At 39.4% G+C, this 14,823-nt stretch overlaps 1 protein-coding gene across 1 annotated transcript; it reads right to left on the bottom strand.

The window, feature by feature from the left end:
* Positions 1-209: 209 nt before the first annotated feature.
* On the bottom strand, positions 210-13,650 carry rab15 (RAB15, member RAS oncogene family). Its single transcript, XM_067572902.1, has 7 exons — positions 13,312-13,650; positions 4,976-5,036; positions 4,735-4,795; positions 3,829-3,906; positions 3,129-3,218; positions 2,512-2,577; positions 210-2,352 (listed from the first exon to the last, which is right to left on the bottom strand). Exons 1-7 carry the CDS (start codon positions 13,433-13,435, stop codon positions 2,191-2,193), a joined length of 642 nt encoding a protein of 213 aa, XP_067429003.1. The 5' UTR covers positions 13,436-13,650; the 3' UTR covers positions 210-2,190.
* Positions 13,651-14,823: the final 1,173 nt, after the last annotated feature.

Here is a 14,823-nt window from a genome sequence, read left to right on the forward strand (position 1 = left end):
CATCACATCTGCACTGCAATTGCATGGTAGACTGGACCAGTGTGCTACTGGCACTTGATGTATTTTCCACAACAGCTGTAAACATAATGTATATCACGCTGTGTGACTGTGTAGCTTTAGGATGTTCGATGTAAATGTATGACTGAAGAAGATATGCACCGTCTACAGTCCACTGTTGTATTTTACGTGTTGTGTTTATTAATCTACATTAAGATCATGTTCTCCTGTTACCGAGTGACTTAGTGCCACAGTATGGACTGTATCTCTGTCTCATATTGAAGGATTCCTGTGTCTCACCTTAACCAAGAAGACAACCTGGCACAGAGTCATATATCTGCAAGTATTTACTCATAAACATCTGACATCTTCTCTCCAATAATAACATGTTGCATTTTACATGTTGCATGTAATATATTTCCACAAATACAATTAAAGTAGTCTAAAAGAAAGAGGGGCAAAAAAAAAAAGTTCTTGAAAACAACACAGATACATTGTGTATCTAGAGCTTAGTCCAGCACATCATTCAATACAACATACTGCCATTTCACACATTGCACACATTAACAACTGTTTTGAGTAGCATTTAGTCATAATAAATTGCAAAAGAAATGTAGCCAAAGTTAGTCCTAAGATGTTCATTCTGTGTAAGTCTCCAACAGGCAACTCTGGTCAAATGCTCTTCTTATAACACGGTCAGATGATTATTAACTTCATTGAAGTTGCAATAAAAGAAAGAGGGGGAAAAAAAAGAGTGGATCACATGCAAAACTCTTGCTTGTCACTTGTTAAGTCTGGGGGGAAAAAAAAAAGAAATGGCATCTCCACTGGACTCTGTACAAAACAGTGAGAAAAGGACATAATGACCAAGACATTGTTATATTCACAGACGGAATATTTCAGACCATCTATATCACTGGACTTTTTTTTATACAGCCCCCTAATGGTAATACATTATATTCATGGTGTATGCTCATGATTCTATCAGTCTATGATGATCTGAAAAACCTGATATGTACATGCAATGGGCAGTTATCAAACTATCTGTACTACAGCATACTGTCTGCTATAAACAAAGACTATAAAATGATGAAAAATACCTTCCGTTTTGCTACAAGGAAATGAAATAACTTTGCTCTCAATGTTTCCCACAGTTAACCACCTCACTGCAAATTATCAGAGTGTGCGTGTGGCCCTACAAGGGATTATATTACAAGCTGCAAAACCTGTGTCTGTGTGGCCAACATTTGCATGGTAACAATAAAATAAAATTATAAAAAAAATGGCTGCATATATTTAGAATCCTTTCATACCATTAAAGGTAACCGTTGCAGCTGCATTGACCACCAAAAAATTTAAAAAAGAAAAGAAAGAAAAGATAAAACAGTGTACTGGCATCACTGAACACTGGACACCTCTCAGGTGTGTGTGTGCGCTGTTTTTGCAATACATGTAGCACCCTCTTGTGGTAATTTCTTACACTACATCTGATGCATTGGATGGTTGAAAGGCTGTGAGTACATCAGTGCAATCACCCACATGAAGGAAAATACTAAAGAGGTGAATGAAGGCCAAATGTAATCAATCACATTGTTGATGTGCAAGGCACCCAGCCTTATGATTCATATCAGAGACAGCGCCTGGGGGGAAAAAAAATGTGATAAACAACATTGTGAAAAGTTTCAAGTCAGTGGTGAACAATTCCAAGTCATTCCCTGTCCTCTACATCAGGACTACTGTACACATTTTTGGAAAGAAATCAACTTTGCAGCTCAGCAAGTGGCTTTTTATTTTAATTTTTTTTTTCAATTGGATGCAAATGCCTGGCTGGTAGTGGATAGGGATTGCGTTTGGTTAGATCAAAGACACACTGAGCTGAGCAGGAATTAGTGCTTTAGACAATGAACATTATGAGGAAAACCTTGACATTTGGACCTTCACTTGGTTAATTCACCACACACTTGGCACTTTGTGGCAAAAATGTCTCCCCCTTTGTCCTTGAAACTGCTCTCAAATGGCTCATTAGCATTTTTGGCGTTGCTCCATGAAAGCGAGGGACATACTGTAGCTGGTTTCAGGATTCTAGCTATAGGAGCGCCTCTTCATTTCAGCTAAACACAAAAGAAGACACATTTTTCCAAGAGTGCGCAAAATGTCTGGTGAAGACATATAACTTAAATTCATGTTAGTCGTTTAACACCAACAGCCTTTGCCTTGGTCACCAGCCGCACTGTCGCAGAGTCCCTCCTCTTCCTCCAGAGCAGCAAGATTAAGCTCGTCGTTAATGGACATCCGGAGAAGATCCAGGTCCTTTTTATTGGCTGCCAGCACCTGCTCAGCCAATCGTGTGAAAGTCTTAAAGGGAAACACAGCCACAAATGCATTGTCACTTATCAAGTTGCTTCCTCCCCTTACATAACCATGACTGCATTGCTTTGATCTTGTTTTTATTGTGTGCATAGTCATGAAATGTCACGAGTTCCTTTTGAGCAGCGACTCTAAATGTCATCTCACCTCTGTTATATTATGGTTGGTGAAGGCACTTGTCTCAAAGAAGTCCATTCCGTAAGCTTTGGCCAGCTGGAAGACAGATGACAGTGACAACAACAACAACAATAACAACAACATTTCACTTTCCTGCAAAAAAAGTGCAAATTTTAGTGTAAAATGTGAGGCAGCAGGAGACAGATGAGTCAGTCTTTGTCTGCACTTGTTTTTTGAGGTTGACGCCAGGACCGTTTGAGCTTGTTTACAGATTAGAGACACATGCCTGATAGAAACTACACCTCAAGCTTCTAGCAACACCCGAACCAAGTTTTCTCTCTCACATCATCCCTAAATATTACAAGCTACAGTGCAAAATTTTTCCATCAGAACACAATCCAAATCATAGACTCCCAAATTCTGGTCGCAAACATACTACATCACTGCAACTAGACTCTTTTGTCTTGTCTTATGTCACCTTTTAAGTTGTGTTTGTTGAGCTTTATCCGTTAACATACACTTTTCCTATTTGTATCCCTTTAAGCAGCTTTAAGGTTATAAATTCCACTCTGTCTGACAGTATCATACATGCTTTGTATCAGCTTATTGAATATTTAATTGAGTGAAATGTTCAACCATTGACCCACCTTGATACCTTGCTCTGTGGCCACCTGCCTCTTGTCCACCTCATCCGACTTGTTCCCTACAAGGATCTTCTGGACCTTGTCGGGAGCATACTGCAGGGGTTTGTCATGTGAATGTGAAGGAAATGAGGCATATTTACAGACAAGGAAGAGAAATGAGAAACAGAATTAAAGAGAAAGGAAGAGAGAGGGGAACGAACACAGAGGCAAGAGTGCTCAGGAAATGAGACCAAGATTAAAAGTAAGTGGGAAGTGTGCCAAGATCAATAGAGTATATATTTGGACAGACCTCTTGAGGAAATTAGTGCATAATGACAAAATTAATAGCACAAAATCATCCGGGAAATGACAGGGATGCAGGGAAGATGACTACTTCAACTCAAAGCCAAAAGAAAAAAGTGACTGCTAGAGGAAAAAATGCGATCTCTTCTCTATGATGTTTATGGCTACACATTTAAAAAAAATATGATGACAGGTATTTGAAAATAAAGATGGAACATAATAAGCACAGCATCTGTCAGGCCAAAGCATTTGGTTTTTATTACACCATGTCAGGCAGCTGTTCTTTTTCAACCTGGGGCTTCTGCACAGTAAGTGCTTCTGTCAGTTCTGCCCTTTCCACAATGTGGAGGAAAAATGCCTGTTGATTTTCCACTCTGCCTGATATATTGAATTTTTAAATCCCCTCATCTCCGTGACTCACCTCGTCCACGTCACTGGCCCACTTCATGATGTGTTGGAACGATCGCTCACTTGTGATATCATACACCAGGAAGATTCCCTGAAGAGTGATAGTCAAAGATTTCAAAAACAGACGAGAACGTGTTCAATTTCAGAAGCTTTAAAGAATCTTCAAAATAAATTTCTCAATTTCCTGTCATTTGTAAAGATGCCAATCAATACATTTTAAAACATTATTATATATTTAATTCTAACAAACCAAGCTGCCACTTCCAGCCTCTAAAAACAATGCATTTTACATTGTATGCCATTGGCTGGATAAAGAAATCTGCTGCAATGCTTTAAAGCACAAAACAGGAACAGGACACTTTTCTTTCAATTTCATTACCAGTTTCTGGTAAATAGAAAAGTCAATTCCAGCATATTTAACCTCTTCAGCAGCCTAAAGCAAAGGAAAATTGCATGTACACTGCAATTCCAGGGTGGTGGTAGTTGTTTATTTTTGGCAGGATGGCAAGCAGCAACATCCTCTACAAGAAGTCTGAAGGAAATGTGGTCTTAAATATTAAAAACAACACACTTACAATACCATGAGATAGCACGCTACATCGTCTCAAGGGTGGTCTCATGAATGAAACCATCATCATACAAATCCTTTCACAAAGGTTATATTGAGGTTTTAAAGCTGCTATATGTAGCAACGTTGATACAGATCCCCTCCATCCTTATTGTTATTGAGTGCACCTAAATCACCAGTAACTGAAACGCTGCCAAGCATTAGGCATGAGTTAGTCATGAAGCTGTAACAAATTTAATTTCCAGATTAAATATGTTATGCTACTCTGTAGTAATAATATTACAGCACGTTAATGTGTGGAAAATCACTTGCAGCTGCAGAGCCAGTAGAGGAAACTTAAGATCAAACTACCTGTGCTCGTCTGTAGTACTGTTTAGTGATGGTCTGGTACCTTTCCTGGCCTGCAGTGTCCCTGTACAGACACACAAACACATATGAACACACAGATACATTAATGAGATTATAGATGAACATAGGGCTGATTAAACAACCGTAAATGATTAAAGTTACAGCCCCTCTGTCAGATCTACTTGTGTAATATCTATAAACATTAATAATCCTTCCAACATCGTGTCCAATCCACTTTTCTTACCATATCTGTATCCGCACTTTGATACCATCTATTACTAGTGTCTTCATTTTGAAGTCCACTCCTGCAACAAACAGAAGATGCGGTTAGGAAACATAATATTACATTCACTGAGAGCTCAGGCTAAATGCTTTGAAGCACTGTTCCAAGTGACGGGTGCACTTTCTACCCAGTAACTGACTGAAATCAATTAACCCAGCACGTCTCCTACAGACAGAGGTTTACCAGTATCTGCTGCAGCTTTGTAACATCATAGAAGGCATTATCGCAACGAGAGTCACATCATCCCTGCATAATCAGCCTGTTAGAAGATCGGGCTAATGATCCGGCGAGCTGAGTCCTCATTTAGTTCCCTGCATCGATCACATGGGAGGTGAAATAAAGGAAGAAGAGTGCTGCATAACGCCACAGAGGAGCAGACGTGAAGAAGCAGAGCAGAAGCGGGGAGGGGTTAAGCAAGAAGTCGCTCACGGTTCAGTGATCTCTGATTTATTTCAGAGTGCGATATTGTTCATAGACAGAAAATCACACGCAGGGCTAATTTTATATTTCTATTAGGACTTTGCACAATGTTCATTTTTGAGGACAAGTACAGCTGTTTGTGGACAGAAGTCATTTTGTGCTGATGTTAAGTTGAGATTTTTGCATTTTTATAACAAAAAATGAATCCAAGTATTGATTATTTCTCCTGACTGTTGTCTATAAGCCAAATTGCCCCTCTGGGACATTAAAGCTTTACTCTCTACTCTTCCTACAATATAACAAAAACATTTCAAGCTTACTTGGTTGTCATTCAATCAAAATGCCAAAAAAAATTAGAAGCAGATTTTTTTTTATATAATTGAATATAAATCTCTCCTGATTTTTTTCTTCTTTGTCCTTGTGGTTTTTTTTCATGACTGTCTCCTCTGACTAATGCACTTAAGTTGATAATAAGCAAAACCACAGGCTCCTATAGACCACACTAATCCCTGAGAAATCAATTAACAGTTCATCCCAATTAACCTGACACTCAATACCCATGTGTCACACTCAGGGAAAGAGCTACTGAGTCCAATCGATTCACATAACTGGAGGAACGCGCCGTTTGTGGTTGTTATAGCTGCATTTCTGCCAGTTTTGTGTTCCAACAGACACAAGGAAATAGCTGACAGATGTACTATAGCTGGCCCGCCTGATTTTAGACTGAATGTTTGCTGAGAACAAGCTGGAGTCAAGCGAAGGCTCCGCAGAGGCTGGAGCTCACTGACTTGACAGCGTGAGTGGTGAGACGGCCTTTGCCTTTGACTAGGGAGCATTCAGACCAAGACTAAAGGAAAGGTCAGCATAACAATCAGTGACTTGCTTTGCCTGAGGCTTGAGAAGAGAGAGGAGACTAATGAAAGAGAGGCCATCTTCCTGTGTCATTGTCCAGCTGTATTAGCACTGTATTACTGTAAGCTCCAGTCAGAAATCATCCATGCAAACAGCGATGATTTAAACATCATGCAGATACGGACTAATGGATTCTCAAGCTGTACAATGTGTGTCTAAAGTAAGGGACTGGATAAAATCAAGGAAATTTTAAAATAAATCAAGATGGCTACACAGGCAAGTCGTAAAGAATCATTGAAAATCAGCCATAAATCTCTCCAACATGAGTTTTTAATCAATTAATCACTTTGACTCTTTTTTTTCTTTAAATGCCAAAAATCTCTGGTTCCAGCTTCTTCAACGTGAATATTTTCTTGTTTCTTTAGTTCTCTGTGATAGTAAACTGAATATCTTTGGGTTGTGGACTGTTGGTTGGGACAAAACAAGACAATTTAAGGTTGCATCTTAGCCTTTGGGAAACAGTGATGAACATTTTTCATCATTTTCTGACCATTTTATTGACAAAACAACTGATCAATTCATCGAGAAAATAATTGACAGATAAATCAAGAATGAAAATAATCGTTAGTCACTGTTCTGCATGAGTACATACTGAGTTATATTTGGAGAAAACCCAACGATGCCTCGACCCACACTGCTGTCTGTTGCCTGTGGTTAGACAAATAAACTGTATGGGCGGCCATCTGATTGTTCTGCATTGTCTCATATCAGCCAAGCAAAATGAAGCCATTTTATAGAGCAGGTGAGGTGCAGACCACAGTGCAAACACTGCATGACAGCTAGACACAAAGGACTGATGCTGTTCTGAAGGTATATAGAGATCAGACACCATTTTAGAGGTTTGATATTCCAGTTTTTTGGGGGTGTTTCCATTATTTGGTCCACCCCACACTACATCAGAGGTCACATCTGCATAAGAAATTGTGCAGACAGTCATGAATGTCACTGTTTCAGGATAAAGGACAATGCATATGCAAAAAACATTGCATTCAAGAGCAGCTTTTATTCAGTATTATGGTGCTACTATCTGGAATCAGTTAAACAGGTTTACAAGGGAACGAACAAGTAAGGAGGCTTTCAAATGGAAATGGAAATCTGTACATCAATACATTTGATCGACTACTGTTTTACATTTCTTAATTGTGTTAATGTCTTTATTATTTATTTTCAATATTTGTACCCAAGGCTCCCAGTAAGGCAGTGTTGGTACTGAGGAGACTATACTGGTAAAATACAGTAAAATTAACTGAATTGAATTGTGTCTGTGGGATAAACTATTATTTTTACTGCAACAACCCTACACATTGGTCCTTGCATTTGCCAAATTTTAAGAATAATTCTGCATGTAAAGTTTGAAGAAATGTTAAATCCTCAATCATGAAGGCAAGTTGGGAAAAGACTCATTGTACAGCTTCCCCTCAGAGGAAACTGTAACACTGGAGATAGCACGATGTGCACAATATGAGAGACAGCAGTTAATTTAACATGGCAGCATTTCACAATCGGCAGAGTGAAAGCCATGTAAAAACTAATGGGTACACACCAAAAATTGACTTGACTAATTACCAGGAAGACTGTGTTCGACTGCGCAGGACGGATTAGGCGGTGACACGTGTCAGTGTGTTGTAGGTAATGGTGACAGGCTCACTAATGGATGGACGGCTGGATGCTCTGGCACTGACACAAATTCACTGGGGAAAGGCTCTGTCATCCATGACTATCAGTACCAGCAGAGGACAGCCAACAGCTGTTGACAGCTGTTGTCTTTAGGTCAGGACAAAGGACAAACATTTTTTTCCAATAATAAACTTGTCACGAATCCGTACTGAACAACTGAGCTTCCTGTTTACTGACCTTATGAAATTAAAACATATACAATAACTCCTAGTGATTAATTCATATCAGACCAATGTTACACTGTGTTCATATTTAGATCAGGACTGTAGTCAAAAAACATCACAGTCTATTCCAAGAGGATAAGTATAATTTAAAACTGAAAAAAAAAACAGTTTTGTCAAAAACTCAAGTCTTTTAAACCAAGAAATCCAGGAAAAGTTAACTTTTTGACTACCTGACAATAAATCTGCCAGGCTGATATACTGTATCTGCTAATGCAGATATGTCAGTATGGCTGTATATAATGGCCAATAAGTGGCAAGAAATTGCCTTACAGAAATGCCAAATATACAGTATATATTTGGAATTTAGAAACATAGCTGTGACATAGTTTGGCCACCAGAGAGCGCTGACAAATTTATTTTTCAACTGTCAAATTTCCTGCGCAGTACATATCTTTGTTGCAATTCTTTCAAATATATATATATATATAAAGGGATGGATGTTTATCAATCACGTTTGTTGCAAAATGAATATCTGTGAATATATATTTTACATTCTCAAATACTGACACTGGTATCAGCATCAAAAATCCTTATTCTTTCAGATTAAAGTCCACGCTTTATAGTTTAAAAGTTATGAGGCAAAACCTTTCAGCAATGGTTTGACACAGATATACACCTATTTGCTTTCTTGCCAAGAGTTAGCCTGTCTCTGTCAGAAAGTAACAAACTTAGCCTACCAAAGCTCACTAATTAACACTTTATATTTTGTTTATTTAATCCATTAACAACCAAAGTGTAAAAACTACAAATTTTGATTTAATAGGACGATGTGTGCCAGGCTATATATCTTGGCTGAGTGTTTTCCTGAAGTCTTAATACACACACACACATACACACACAAACAACTAGAACTTCCTTTGTATAAATAATGTACGATCAAACCTTTCACGTTCCTAAAAAGCCAGGGAAAGCTTAAGCCAATGACAACACCACTGAGTTCAATGATAACTGCTTTACAAGAGGCTAAGCATCTGTGGCGGCTGAGATCCATGCCTGGCCGTTTAGACTAATGAGCTCATCTAACAGTGGCAGGTTAAGTGTATGACCAGGTCGTCACCGTTACACCGTTGGGATCACTACCGTGAGGACAGCTGCTTATTGAGATATGACATAGGGCAGGGCCGGGCTCATACTTTATAGGTGTGGTGACAGCCAGGAGCTCTGAGGAGTCTTGTGACGAGACCGCCGAGGTAACGGCGAGGAAGATTAAACTCAGCGGTGTGACTGAATAACATTACTAAATCATCTCCACAGCTGCTCTATGCCAGAGAAATGTGCACTCTGGGGCCCAGATAAAAGTCTTATGAGGAACAGAGTGACCTGCTAAAATGAAATGGGATACCTGGAGGAGTATGTTAGTAGTCAGGATAATATCAGAATTCCTGCTGCTCCAATGATTTTCGGAGTACTTTGATTTTTATTGATTTGTATTGAAGGGGGGCTGTGGATGGTGCTTTTATTTCTGTGTGAGCTCTAACAAGAGAATAAAGTCATATTCTTTGTTGATTCTATAGCCATATAGGCTTTTTTGTTATCCTGATTCTGTGTATGTGATTTATTTTCAAAAAAGCCTTGATGGATCAAAGCAAAGACAAAAATCTCAGCTTGAATTTAAATGCAGTTCTCGCTCGGTGGTTTCAACTCTTTTTCTTTTGTGGGAAATTCTTTGACACGGTGAATACACGCTCTAACTGCCCTTCAACTTCTGAAGGAGTCCAGTTATAAACTGCACACGGATAAAATATGTACATTCCATGTAGCCTGTAAAAACTATTTATTGTATCAATTTAAAGGATTTATGTTGAGCTGTTGTTGAATGCCAAAAAGCATTTAATAGCCAGGAGAAGGTCATGTTGAACATGAATGCACATTGTTTCCTGAGCCCAATTAGAGCACAGGAAACAAACAACTCTGGAAACAGTGGAGACTTTGACAAACTACTTTTGTGTACTGTTCCAATTAAGGGAACAATGCCTCGATGCACAAAGCGAGTCCCATTCGCTGACTTCAATCCCATCAACACCTTTGGGATGAACTGGAACTGTAGCCGCGAGCCAGGCCTCATCACCCAAGATCAGTGCTCCACTCACTAATGCTCTTGTGGCTGAATGGGAGCAAACCCCCATAACCATGTTCCAAAATCTTGCGGAAAACCTGAAGACTGAAGAGCGTAGCATCATATTAAAGGGGACACAGGTCTATATTTTTTTATTCTGAGGCTGTACTGTAATATCTTTGCATGATTTACAGAATTAAAAAACTCCTGATTTATCTTATACTGGCTCTTTATGCAGCCCCTCAGTTCAGTCTCTGTCTGAAACAGGCAGTTTTATCTCCTGTCTCTTTAAGGCCCTCCTCCTGAGGAACCCACTCTGTTCTGATTGGCCAGCTCTCAGAACTGCACCGCAGAAGACTTCCTCCGTCTTCGGAGACAATGTCAACAAAAAATGAAACAAACTATAGTCATAGGATTTCGCTCCTTTTTTGCGCTCTTTACTCAAGTGGACAATGTGCATGCATGACTAGCAGTGTTTAACATAGATATCTGACATTATAATAGTATATCATAACAGAAAACCACAAAAATCATAATAGGTCCCCTTTAATGGCCATAATGTCACATATTGGATGTCCATATACTGTATCAACATCTATTTAATATCACACTGTTGGCTTATAACCCTCAGTGTTTGAATTTCTGTGTTTGCGAAACAACAGGAGATGTCATTCTTCCTCTGCTAAAAAAGACGTTTTTTATTCCTCTAATGTTTATGGAAAAACTTGAGGAGCTTTGCTGAATAAAACCTTCCATGGGTGACAGGTCCCTGCAGTTTTTGAGATAATTAAGAGTAAAAAAAAATGAACAAGTGGACTGGAAGGAGACCTGATGAATAATGGAGCTCCCCATGAGGGACACATGGGGGAGAATTTATATCCCTCCGTCACAGTGAAGGTTGGGAAATTATTTATTGATCCTCCACAGGAGAGCACTGATGGTGGTCACTCTTGATCTCTCTCTCTCTCTCTTTCTCTCTCTTTAGACTTTGTTGGGCTTGTTTAGTCTGAGGAGATGGGTGTGAAATATTGCAGGCCCATGAAAGACCTCCCACCACGGCTTATAGACACATTCTGCTGCCTCAAACTATTCAGTCCTGCATAAATATCGGGATTGCAGCGCCTACACCGACACAAGAGCCTGGTTTCTGACACATCCAGCTGTGATTGTGAACACTTGGCACAATGTAACAAAAGTGCAAAAAGTCTGCCGAGGTATTTTTTTTTTAACGTGTGCAGACTGCCTGAACTTTTCAGAAGAGAAGAGAAAGACCTGTCATGTATCAGCATCATTCTACAGGGAAGAAGTTTCCTGTAGATATATACCATAGGTGCATGACTTAAAACAGCGAACTGCCGTCTTAGTATGCATGCAGGCATATATCATCACTGACTGGAGAAGGTGAAACAACCGAAGAAGCAATTGATGTAACAAAGTTCGGTGTGACGAGGCTTGTGTGAAAGTTGAGTTTGAGCCTCATGCTGTGCCTGTGGGCTGTTTGCAGGAGTTCAATGAGCACTCAAAAATCATAAAGCCTTTGATTTAGCATTAAAGCTTCCATGCACTCCAACACACCAGTAGTCCAAAAATAATGTTAATAAATAATGCTAAAATGAATAATTAACAGTGTAATCATATTCTCACTGTTGCTCCTGTTTGATCTTTTCAAGCAACATCTGTCTGAAAATCACACACCGACCACTGCTTTCATGATTCACTGCTTTGACCTTATTTAGACAACATGTTCTCTATCTTTTCAATAAAAGAGGCAGTTATCCATCAAATCCAGTTGGAACATACTGACTTTAACTTTGCCCACGGGGATGCCTGTGTTTTGTTTTCTCCATATTATGGCTAATTACTGAAAACAACGTCAGAAAGCAGCTGCTTCCTCAGAAATAGGAAGCACTATGATGGAGCACAGACAGACATACACACAGGAAAGACAGGTCAGTTTCCACAGAAGAAGATATAAAAGACATCATCGCAGCATGTCAACAAAGGCTGTACTGTACATCCTTATTTCCTTCACTTCAAAGTAAAGCATGGTTATGTGCCTGCCACAATCTGCACTCCTAACTATGAAAGTCTATATACTGCACAGTCCAACTATGAGGAAAGGTTTAGCTTTGCTGAGTCAATACCATTTTCAGGGATGTGGCGTATCCATGAAGAATAGGAGGAAGACATAATTTTTTAGTTTTTTCTGCATGTTCTGAATTACACAAAGAAGTAGCTGGATCTGTCAAAATTAGCCATGTCATGCAAAATACAAAATGTCATACTTGTGCCATAATTATCCTCCAGAAACTTCACGTTGACTATGAGATCAGTTGTTTTTTCAATTTTTCCTTGACACTAAGGACCCTCTTTGTAAAAAAAAAAAAATTGAGATAAGTTGAGATAAGATTTAATATACAATTTCATGGCTCATTAGAGGGGTAATATATCGCAGAGTGCAATGAGCTATCATGCATGAGTTAAGAAATAAAGCTTTTTTCCCCCCACTTTGATCAGCAATACCCTGCAGCATGCCAAAAGGATACCTAGTGGTCCCTGGACTCCAGTTTGGTTGGTAACATGAGCACCTGAGATTAAAAAAAGCCTATTTCTAGATATAAAAGTAAGTCTTGGCTGGTATTTTGTATGGCACTTGGTTGCACTGTCAGTGCCAAGTGCTGATAGTTGGTAAACTCATCTGCATGACTGCCAAGTGTTGGCTCTTTCCCCCTCAGGGCTTCCCCAACCAATGCAATCCCATTATACCCTTTTTTTTATTCCACGTGCATGCGCAACTCTAATCAAATCAAAACAAATAACCTCCTCAAAATTTATGATTATATCATTGTGGAATTCAGGTTGACAATTCAATGGCCACAATAAAAGGAAGATGCGCAAACGGCATCCATAGAAAATGCTGAAAGACCATTGAGTGCTGTGAGTGCTAATTAACACAAGTGAGGAGTGAAATCCAAGAAATAACTCCTGGTGGCGGTGCGGAGTCTTACCGATGGTGGAGATGTGAGACGGGTGAAATTCGTTGTCCGTGAATCTGCATAACAAACATGTTTTCCCAACCCCAGAATCTCCGAGAAGCAGGAGTCGGAAGAGCACATCGTACTGTTTAGCCATGGTGTTGAATGTAGTGTTAAATGAAAAAAGCCCCAGTCAGCTAGCTCTGCGATAAATGACCAATCCCTCCCCACATGCATCCCATGTCTGCTCAGATGGTCAGCATAAGGCTTTGGCTATGCTTCTTTTTGTTCACTGATGCTGGGTCGGTGGGGAAACAAAACAGGGATGCTCCAGCTTCCCAGGCAGCCTCCAGCCTCCAGTGGGTGCGGTGGACCACTTGTCAAGTGAGACCGAGTGAGAAAAGTACACTTCCGGTTATTGTTTCCTACATAAAAGCACAACTGGTGAACATTATGATATTTTAGAACGAGGGTTAGGTTCATGTTTTGGTAGTAAAATAAAGTATAATCCCCATTTTTCATGGTGTGTTAGTTATGTATTTCATTTGTATGTAGAAATACTGATAGTGGGCGCTTATGCACATATCCAGACCTGCACACACTGTACACAGGTTATTTTCATCTGTCAATTGAATCCAGGCTTTAATGAAAGGCTCATCTTAAGCCATCTGTGAACATATTAATGTGGCTTTGATTCTGCTCCATTGCTCATATGTATGATAGTTAATAATAATATTATCACTGTACAATTGTGTACATATTATCCACTTTTTGTCAGATGCTTAATTGCTGTGTCTGTATTAACACTTCTAACATGGTTCTGAAGCATTAATTGTAATTTACCTTAGGTACCCCACTTCCTGTATGCTATAGGCAATTCATATTTTTAAGAAATTTTTCTTTTTGTTTTTATATTGTCATATCATCATTATGTTTAAAGTAATGATTTTTTCTAGCCAAATGGCTAGAAAAAAGGAGGGAGGGCCAGAAAATGCAAAAAAGTGACATCTCTCTGGAAATAGAGAAAAAACAGGAAATGCAAACTGATTTCTCAGTAGGAATCACTAAAGTCCCATCTTAGGACTGGCCTAGTTGCTGGTTTCTGGGTATCTGCAAGATATTAAAGAAGCTGCCATTTATGGTGTGCTGTGTGCATTGTACTTCATGGGTACTTGGAGGCACCAGAGGCCCAACAGGCCCGCAAACAGGTTAATCCAACCATTGAATCCCAGCCACACCAACCATGGACTGATTCAGCCACTGACATCTGGCAAGTGGTACCGCAGCCTCAAGGCCTGGACTAGCAGGCTCCAGAGCAGTTTTTTCCACCGGGCCACCAGGCTTATGAACAATGGATACTAAAGACCTGTAGCCTGCCTGATGTCACACACACACATACATAAGCACATACCTATATTTGTACATGCACATGCTGTATACTATTCACATATAGATATTTATTCATGTATTATAGGTAGGACACATGCACACTTTACATACATACATTCATGTTGTATATATTTGTTTGTACTCTTATCTCTTACT

Source organism: Thunnus thynnus, chromosome 18, assembly GCF_963924715.1.
Source record: "Thunnus thynnus chromosome 18, fThuThy2.1, whole genome shotgun sequence".
In the NCBI taxonomy this organism is placed as follows: Eukaryota; Metazoa; Chordata; class Actinopteri; order Scombriformes; family Scombridae; genus Thunnus; species Thunnus thynnus.